The sequence below is a fragment of the Camelus dromedarius genome, chromosome 31, assembly GCF_036321535.1.
Source record: "Camelus dromedarius isolate mCamDro1 chromosome 31, mCamDro1.pat, whole genome shotgun sequence".
Lineage (NCBI taxonomy): Eukaryota > Metazoa > Chordata > Mammalia > Artiodactyla > Camelidae > Camelus > Camelus dromedarius.
In genome coordinates, this window is record NC_087466.1 from 3,183,824 (window position 1) to 3,193,858 (window position 10,035).

General features: G+C 55.1%; 1 protein-coding gene across 2 annotated transcripts in view; it reads right to left on the bottom strand.

Annotated features, from left to right (window-relative positions):
* Positions 1-9,407, bottom strand: part of UPB1 (beta-ureidopropionase 1) — a 28,169-nt gene extending 18,762 nt beyond the window's left edge. Inside the window, exons 1-3 of one of the 2 annotated variants that reach the window (XM_064481040.1) lie at positions 9,198-9,407; positions 3,320-3,491; positions 2,040-2,127 (exon numbers count right to left, since the gene is read on the bottom strand). In XM_064481040.1, the coding sequence (XP_064337110.1) occupies positions 2,040-2,127; positions 3,320-3,491; positions 9,198-9,301 (364 nt within the window). In that variant the 5' untranslated portion in view covers positions 9,302-9,407. The remainder of the gene's footprint in view (positions 1-2,039; positions 2,128-3,319; positions 3,492-9,197) is intronic. The other variant, XM_010987301.3, reaches the window with a different exon arrangement.
* Positions 9,408-10,035: the final 628 nt, after the last annotated feature.

Here is a 10,035-nt window from a genome sequence, read left to right on the forward strand (position 1 = left end):
AATCCCCGTGAACTCAGAGGGACAACTGTTCTCTCTAGATCTTCCTCCTCCCAGTAACCAAGTCCATTACTTTCAGGGGGATCAGCCTAAGGGATGTTTCCAGACACCTGCTACTGTGCCCGTCGCCCTGAAACTGACCAACCTGCAGGGCAGGTCTGTGGGAAGCTGTGCAATGTGGCTGGTGAGGATGCAACTGGTCGCCGTATGGGCATGTGGCCTCTTTTACCATGACTGTAACCAACCTTTCCCCAGCAGGGGCCATGCGCCCAGCACAGTGCTAGGCCCGGTAATAGGCAGCTTGTCCCTGATCCTCCTGCAAAGTCAGTGTGACTCTCCTCACTCCTCAGAGGAGGAAGAGAAGCATCCGCCTCCCAATTCCTTCCAGTCCCGGAAGCCCGGTGCTGCAGCGGTACCACCACCATCTCAGCCGCGGTGGCCACAGGGGCAGCTAAGTGGGCAGCAGGCTCTGCCAGCCACAGTCCCAGGGGCCTTGGCATTGGGCTCAAGCCTCCCCAGGCTCCTTTGGCAAAGAGGATGAGCTATTTTAAGGAAGTCAACAAGAAAGCTGTTGATAACAACAAACAAAAAAAAGATCCTTAATGACCATTCACTCTCAGCTTTTAGAGCATTAGGAGAGACTCAAATGCCCCAAGAGAATAAAACCTCCCTTTCCGATTTCATTTTCATGTTGCTAAGCGCTCCAAATTTCTCCATTTCCATTTTAATGGCTTCTTTTCCTGTTTTCACAACCGCTATATTGTAAACAAACTTTCAAAAGAAGCAGGTGGAAGGGAGGTTGGGGGAGGTCGGCTACAAAGTTCCAACTTCCGTTCTAGTGGTTGAGACCATTTTTTAGAACTCATTTCAACACCTGTGGAGCAAAACCCTCCCTGTTGAACTTTGAACTACAAAGTTCAAATTCGAGGAGAAGGGGGTTCCCCATTCTTTGAACTAGCCCTCAGAGAGTTGGGCTCCACACTGAGACCCAGCTCTGCCCTCAGAAGCTGCCAGCCTGGACGAGGAGCTGATCCTTGACCTGGTGTGGCTGTGAGACACCAAAAAGTGCTCAGTTTTGTGCAGGGAAGTCCAAAGGGCCCCCCAAAGGAGATGGTATCTGTACTAGGCCCTGATGGCTGAGTGGGAGTTTTCCAGATGCTAGAAAGGGAAGAAGTTGGTTAAACTATCCAATAAGTATTTTTTAGTGTCTGCCATGTACCAGCGATTATTCAAGCCACTAAAGACAAAATGAGGGTAGCGGAAAGAATAAACACTATGTGGTCCAACCAAACAATGGAATACTATGCAGCCATAAAAGGGAGGACATTCTGACACGTGCAACCAGATAGACCTTGAAAACATTACTGTCAGTGAAGCAAGTCAGACACAAAAGACCAAATCCGGCAGCATTCTACTTACATGAGGTACAAAAGTAGGGGCAGAAGTAGTCAAATCAGAGAGACAGACAGTAGAATAGAGGTTATCAGGGGTGAGAGAGGAAGGGGAGGTTCCTGTGAGATGAGGACAGAGTTTTGGGTGAGAGGTGATGAAGAAGTCTGGGTACAGATAGCGGTGATGGTCACACAACTTTGCACATGTATTTAATGTTGCTGAATTGTATGCTTACCAACAGCGATAAATAGTACACATATTTTACAATTAAAAATTTTTAACGTTAAAAAAACAGGGATGGGGATTGGGATGGGAAAAATAAACAACATCCAGGCACTGGCCACGTGGAGCTTACAGTCTAATGGAAGAGGTAGACAAATTCAAAGTGTCACACGAGAGTGGCAGGACACGTGTAACAATGAACTCCTGGGTACAGGTGGCAGGCTGGATGCACACCTGTGTTCTTTCCTGAAATCCCACGAAATGGCACTAAAGGCACTCCTGGGTTTCTGGTGTTGTGGACCAAAAACCTTTCAATGAATGAGAAAAGAAAGGAGATTTTAAGAAATCAGATAGTAGACATTCTTGGTGACAGGGACATGTCAGCACTGTTTGGAGGTGGCAGGAAAAGCACCCCAGGACGGACTTACTCCATGCTTCCTGGAAACAGATGATGTTGACTCCACACGTGGCAGCCACCTCTGTGATGGCCTCGATGCGTCTGTGAAGGGCAGTGACCTGGCAATTTCAAAAGCAAGGATTAGAACCCATTTCGTTCTAGTGGTTGAGACCATTTTTTAGAACTCATTTCAACACCTGTGGAGCAAAACCCTCCCTGTCCCAGCCAGCTGCAAGAGGATCAGGAGGGAGGGAGCATCGTGGGAGCAGGAGGAGTGTGTCCTCAAAGTCTCTGTGTCCTCAACATGGCTTCTGGCTCCCAGGAGACATTCCGAGAAATGTCTGTTCAAATAAAGACCAGAGGAACCAGGCTGAAGACCCAGAGAGACCAGCGCTTCACGATGCTCCGTCTCCCCCGAGGGACTGTGCACCAGGGCTCCACGGGTGTTTGCTGGGGGCTGACAGCATACTTCAAGGTGCTGGGGTGGGGGGCGGGGGGAGCTGAGGACAGCATTCCTGCCCCTGATGGCCTGACAAGCTGGGACGGTCAAGGAGACATACTCCCAACCGACTAATGCAGAGGCAAAAAGTAACCCAACAAAAGCGAAGGGACAACCAACGTGAAGATGAGGCAGCGCCCGACCTGGAATCCAGCTGACCTTTGGTTTCTTGAGGATCCCTAAGAATTCTCAAGCATGCTGAATTCTGAGAAAACCTGTGCAGAGAGGGCCTTGAGAGTCTGAGCAGCCGGAGGAGTGTGGTGAAAAGTATGTATGGTGGTGGCAAGTTTCTTCAGGGAAATGCAGGATGCGGTCACGTTTATAGTAACTGCAAGGTCACAAGCGAATGCCTGTGTATTCCACAACCTTGCAGACACCGCTGTCTGGCAGATGCTTGGGGAGAGTGAGTCCCTCGCTTAGGGCTTAGGATCGAGGCAGAGGAACACATGGGACAGACGGGTGCTGACTGGTGTGTGCTGGCTGGAGCCCGAGAGACAGAGCTCCACGGAGAGCACGTGAGCCGGCCAAAAGGGCATCCTTCCAACTGCTCAGTGGGACCTGAGCTCATACACAGGAGAGGGAGGTGGGGAGGTGGGGTGAACAGTGAGGAGTGAGAGGAAGGGTAGGAGCCCGGAGGGAAGAAGACAAAGGACAGGCTGGAGGGCAGGGGGCAGCCGGGGCAGAAGTGCTTGGGTGACCCCTCGACGTGCCTGGGGGCCTGGAGTAAGCAGCCGGTTGGGGACTGTGCTCGTGTTCAAAACACTGAGGGGGCCACCGCCCATTTATGTATTTATGGTCAAAAGAGGCCAAACCTGTTTCACCACAGGGGTGTCGGCGGGGAGGGGGGTTCTGTTCTGAACTAGCCCCACGCGCACGATCCGGGGCCGCCTCTGCTGCTCCTCAGCGGCCTCAAAGCCATAGCCCCGCAGCTCAAAGTCCCCTTTGGAGGCAGCTTCAAAAGCCCCACTGGGCAGGTGGAGCTCCCTAAATGGGCAGGAAAGAAGAGGGGAGATTTGCAACAGGTCTGCTGCATTTAAGAGTTCCCCCACACATCTGGAGTCCTTCAGCCAGTGGAGAGGAGGGGGCATCCTGGCAGGAAGGCACACAAAGCAGGAAGCAGTCCACATCGGGGAGGCTGGGGCTGGGCCAGGAGGAGGGAGGATCTGGCTGGTGGAGAGTGGACCCAGCCTGATAGTCACTGTCACCTGGGAGACCTGAGTGGGGAGGGGGACGTGGTCAGGCCTGGCAGGGAGGCAGCGGGGAAGGGGTGGCAGGGAAACTAGTTGTGAGTTGCTGAAATCACGGTGAGGGGGGGTGTGGAATGAATGTCTCAGCAGTCACCTCAGGAGAGAGGGAATGGATTCCCCAAAACATCTGTGCACCACTGAGCCTGGGGCCTGGCTGTGTGCTGAGAAGGAGGGTAAGAGCCGGCTGGGTGGAGAGGCCAGGACTGACAGGTGGACAGAGGGTCCTGGGGCCACTGCCATTAAGGATTTCGAGTCTCTGGTGACCCCCACCGCCCTGTCCTGCTGCTCCTGCCAGGGGAGGGGGCAGCTGCACGCCTGGTGCTGGGTGGGCCTGGTGGGGCCCCGGTGTCCAGACCAAAGGCCAAAAGGCTCATCTTGCTTTGTTGTTTATTAACAAAAGCAAGTGGATTATTTATAAAAACCTCCCACTAACGTGACCATGGACCAAATGGCAAACTTCTGACATGTGGTCTGTGCCGACCCAGAGGTGAAATCTGCAAGGAGGACAGGACGTGGCCCCAGCTAGGAAGGCCTCACCATCTAGGGCCATGATGGTTATGAAATACCCAGAGAATGCATCAAAAAATAACCTGACAGCCATTATCTAATAATATTTCTCTCCTACTTTAAATCACTTTCTTAAAGATGTCTCTTTCAAAATCACAGCCCTGTCAGCCCGAGCCCCCTGCCACCGCCCCCTGCCAGGCGGTTTCCCGGTGATGGCCCTGACAGCTCTGAGCTGGGTTCCGCCCCTGACAATCAGCCTGCTTTTCAACTAGGCAGGGTTCCATGAGCCTCAGCAGGTTAGAAATAGCAGCAGTGCCCATACCACACCTTCCGCTGCCTCAGAGGCTGTCCCGCCTGCAGGAGGAAGCTCGCCCTCCCCAGGACAAGTCACCTGGTGGGCAGGTTGGGGAGGAGGGCTCTGTCTGCCCCCCCTTAGGCCGGGCTGCCCTTGGGAGTGGCCTGGCGAGCCCGGTGCTCCGCCTGCAGCCTCCCCCAGGAAGGCCTCAGGTGGAAGGGCTCTTGTCTCGGGTTCGCAAGTCCAGCTGGAACCATCACCTGGAAGGGGTCCTTCAGCCTCCAGCCATCTCTCCCCATCCACTGCCTATAGCTGTCTGCTTGCCCCATCTTTCCACCATCAACCATCAGCCAGCTATTCCACGATGCACGACCTCCCTGCCTCTGTTCCCACCCCTACCCGCCAGCTCCCTGTGGGCACTCTTCTCCTAGGCTGCAGCCAAGCAGGCCAGGCTGCCCCACCTGCCTTCTGGGCTCCACCTCTCCTCAGCACTCCCCCTACCCCACTGTCTAGCCACCACCTTTAGGTTTCCCCCTCCTCCCGTTCTCCTGGCTTTCCATCACCAAACCCTGCCCCACTTCATCCTGGAGAACTCAGCCGGCCCTCGAGCCCCACCCCTAACCATGTGCTGTGCCCCACAAAGGCTCTGCTCAGGGATGCTGGGCACCGGCCAGCCACAGCCCAGGAGGGGCGGGGACAAGCAAATGGGCTGCAACCTCACACGGCGAGGGGAGGGGGCTCCGTGCTGTCCCCAACCCTCCCCTGGTCCCTATAGCTGCCTCTCTACCTCTTTGCCCCTTATCCTGGTACTAAGCCCCCAGCCCTGGTGGCCTCACCTCCAACTTCAAGGAGAGAAGTCCATCATTTCCTGTCCCGGCCCCAACACACCCTCCGGCCCTGCCCCCAGCTCCCCGCCTCTTTCATGGGGTCAAGGCAGACCTCACCCAAGGGAGCCCAGCCCTGGCTTCCCTGGCAGCCTCTCGCTCCTGGAACTTCTCTTTCCCTTCTAATGGCTCTTTACCATCAGCGTTTTAAATAATTAAACCGGAGCTTTGTTACAAAAGAAACACATGCTCACCGGGGAAAAAATCTAACAGTGGAGAAGGCAACAAATGTAAAAAGTTCCCCTCCACCCACCCCAAGCCCAGTTCAGAACCTCAGACGTGACCCCCTTAACAATGTTAAGTCTTTCCAGTATTTTTCTACATGCGTGTGCGTTACACAGGCAAAGGCATCCTTCTGCATGTGCGGCTCTTCCATTCACGAGCCTTTTTCACTTAACAACATGCACACCTTGGACGTCTCTCCCCATCTCCTGCAGACCTTCCACATCCATCATGATAGCTGCTTGAGTCTCTCCCATTAAAATACCAGGAAAAAAAGAAAGAAGGGGTGTGTGCTCTACACAGGCCCCTCTTGTTCCGGAATCACGAGCCTTCTGGTTGCTAAAGCCAGTGGCCTCCCTGCTGTCCTCATCCTTCAGACCTTCCTGAGGTCTGTCCCTGTCCCACTCAGCATCCTCCCCACTGGCCCTAGGGGTCCTCCATCCCTGCATCTTACCTCTGGAGTCTCCCACAAAATCTCCACCTCCTCTGCCCCTTTTAACACTGGGTTCCCTAGACTGCTACTCTGCACCCACTCTGCCACCTGGAATGACCTCCTCTAGGGCAATCCCAAGCCCAGCCTCCCCCCTGACCCTGACGCCCACCTCTGTAGTGAGCTGAATTGTGCCCCTCACCGAAGATATGTCCATGTCCTAATGCCCAGAACCTGTGGATGGGACCTTATTTGGAAAAAGAATCTTTGCTGATGTAATTAAGGATCTCAAGATAAGATCCTCCTGGATTATCCGGGTGACCCCTAAATCCAGTAATGGGTATTCTTATGAGACGTCCAGAGGAGAGACGCGGGGGAAAAAAGACCACGTGAAGACAGAGGCAGAGATTGGAGTGATGATGTGACAAGCCAAGGGTCCAGAAGCCACCAGAAACTAGGAAAGGCACGGAAGGATTCTCCCCCAGAACCTTTGGAAGGCTGTGGCCCTGCCGACACCTTGATTGTGTACTTCTGGTCTTCAGAACCATGAGAATAAATTTCTTTTTGCTTAAGCCACTCAGTGTGTGGTAATTTGTTACAGCACCCCCAGCTCCACTCATCAGCCCTCCCCAAAGCTGCTCCTCAACAAGTGAACGCACCAGCCTGAAGCCAGCACCACCCTCGCCTCCTCCACCAGTCTAGTTATCCAGACTTCTGGAACCTTCTTCCTCTCTACCCACAGGCACTCTGTCTGTCTTAGGCTTCCTCATCTTTCATCTGGCCTTGACAAATTTTCTGAAGGCTCCATTACCATCAGGACAAATCCCACTTTCTCAGCATCCACCCCAACCATTCCTGCCTCTGCTCTTGGGCAATGCCCCCAGCACTCTATACCCATGGCCCCCAAATGGGCATGTCCCCTGGTGTTTACCTTGGCCTGGAGTACCTGAGCCCTCCCTGTCCCCAAACCAACTCCTCCATCTCCTTCAGGCTGCAGCTCAAGCTGGCGCCCCTGGGAAGCTTTCCTGACCTGCCCCCAAGCCTGTTCATGTACTCTCTCCAGCTCTTCTTGCGTCCTCTCGTGACATAGAACAAACCATCAAAAGACAAAAAGCACCTCGAGGGCAGGAACCACGGCTAACTCATCCTTGTACTCCTCGTGCCCAAGACAAAAATAAACACTCAGTAAATGTGTGTCGAGTGAATAAATGCTTCTTGGTTCTGGCTGTTTTAAAATCGAGAGTCGATATTCTCTGGGGATTTCATCTGTCTGGCACAGGCAAAGGCCCATTTAGCTCATTTACTTAGCAAACAGTTACTAAGCATCGTCTTTGTGTTGGGCACAGCAAGTAGTTGGGAGAGAAGCTGGTCTCATGTGGAGTGCAGGGGGAGACCAGAGGAGGGGCTGAGATCCACCCGGCCTTTGTAGAGGCGGCCACGTTCCAGGTCAGGGGTCAGGAGTGGACGGGAGAAGTTTTTAAGTGACAAATTCAGTATCTTCACTTTGCAATCTGTTCATAGCCAAATCGCACCCAATCACAAGGACTGAGCAACAGAAAGTTTTATACCCTAGAGGTAAAGCCTGGAAGGGCTCAGTGTTGCATGGAAGAGAACCAAGAAAAGAGAACAGGAAGGAGAATGGAAAAGGGGAACCGCTTACCTAGTTATTGTGAACCAAGCCCCAGGAAGAGGCCTGGCACTCACTGATTATCAGACCACCCATTCCAATCCCTCCCCACTCAGGAACGATCCAAATGTGCACACAAAGTCCTTCACACGGCAGTCCTCGCCCTGAACTTTAGAATGGGTTCCAGCCAGTTGCCCTACGTGGGAAATTTATTTCTCTTTTCCTAAGACTCTCCCTGACACCCACGAGCTCTCTCTGTCTTTTCCCAGGAGAATATGCCCATCTCACTCTTAAACCAACCCATTCCCTGAGACACCCCTTGCTTTAAGACACCTTCTTTGGGAGCCTCAACTCTAAGAGGTTTTCCCCCGAGATGAGCCTTTGCAGATGGAAAGCAGTAATCCAAAACACATGCACTGGAGGGGCCTTCAAGGTCATCCAGTCCCGGGACCCCTCTTTGGGTATGAAGGGCCCTTTTTGACAAGGTTCCGTACCACGCCCACCCGGAAAGGCAGCTGTTCTACTTCTACCATCAACTAGCTGTGAAAACACCTGTGACTCTAAGGCCTGGCCTCCCTGCAGTAACTCCACATCCGCAGGTGGCTGGGAACCCCTGGTCCAATCAATACTCTCGAGTTTCAAGTTCCTGCCTCTGGGTCACTGCCACAAGGTCAGGAGCACACAGTCCAGGTGGATTGGGGGAGTCCGCAAATGAGCCAGAAAGTGGATGGACATTTAATCAGGAGCTTCATGGGGTCACAGTTTGGATTTCATTCTAAGGGCTGTGGGAATCCTTTATAGAGTTTTAAGCAAAGGAGCAACAACATAGGATTTCCGTTTTCTGGTTGCTTTGAGGACAGGGAATTGAAGAGAAACAAGAGTGGAAGGGCAAGTGTCTTCCAGCTCTGCTGACCTAGCGTCCAGCAGTGCGCTGCCCTCAGAACAGCCTATGAGGCACGCAACTCGCTGGGAGGGGAAAACATGTACGCCAGGCATGGTAACCAACTCCGGTGACTTGCCAGCTGAAAAAGTTCCTTCGCCAACCCGATTGAGAGGCCTCTACCTGCAAGGATACACCAGAGGCTAGGACACTGCAGGAAGGGGGTGCTGGGACTGGACAATGGACCTGCTGGGAGCTCTGGCTGAAGGTACACACCCAGACAGACACCCAGGGGACAGACCTGGTCTCGGAAAGAAGCTGGTCACTGGAGGCTGGGACAGAGAAAGCACAAAGAGTTAAAACCGTCCTTTTCCTCCGAGCAGCTGGGGCAAGTAGGTTATAAAGGTCATTCCGGGTTGTGCAATCTGAGGTCACAGAGCCATCACATCTAGACCTCCCAGGGTCTCTGCTCGCCCACTCAGGTCTTCGCCCCTGCCCCCCAAGGAGCCCTTCAGATCCTGAAGCACTCTGCCTGGCCCCCCGGACCCACACCTGCTGGCCCCATGGTCCCCCCTCCCCAATCTCCGGACCCCCACACCTGGTCTCCTTGCCATAGAGAATACGTTTGACCTCCCGCAGGTCTGCGAGTGGCAGGTTCTTCTCCAAGCACTGCTCCAGCGACTCCCATTCAGCCCCGGCCATGGCTGGAGTCCGCAAGTGCCGATGTCCAGACCCACACAGCCTGCCTGCCCTTTGTCCCCGCGAGGAGGAGGCGGAAGAGTCGGTGGCCAGGGCCGCGCACGCGCCCTCCCCTCTGCTCCGGGTGCCGTGGGCCCTTCGAGGCCTCACTTGGGGACACACCCCCTCCTCGCACCTCCTCCGCGCGCAGCCAATCAGCGCTCCCAAGCCTCGCGGGTGGCCCCGCCCCCGCCCATCACGCCTCCTTTGGCACGCGCCGGCCACGCCCCCTCTCTCGCCTCTGCAGCTGTAGCTCCCGCCTGAACGCTGCAGTCTGAGGTCCTCACGCAGGTGCCGGTGCCGGGCGCGCTTGCCCCTCGCCCTCCTCGCCTCAGGCTCCCGCCCCGAGCGTCAGGACCTAGGGCGCCTGTGGGCGGCGAGGACGCGGCCGGCGGAGGCTGCAGCGGGTCTGAGGTGAACGCACTGTCGGACCGTCGCGGGGCATTCCTCGGGACCGCGGAGGTAGGTACGGAACCAGCCGTGTCCTGAGGGCCGGAGCCGCACCACTGTCTTCCAGGCCCGGTTTCTAGAACCCATTCCCTGGGTGGGGGGGCCGGGTCGCGCGCCCCAACTCCGCGACCCTCGCGCCGTCGTGGGGTTGATGCCGCTGCGCCGTCTGCGGGTAGGTGGGGTGGGCTTGGGGCTGTCGGCCCCCCGGGAGTCCTCGGGGCCTGCCTGCGAGCTGGGGCAGTGAGACC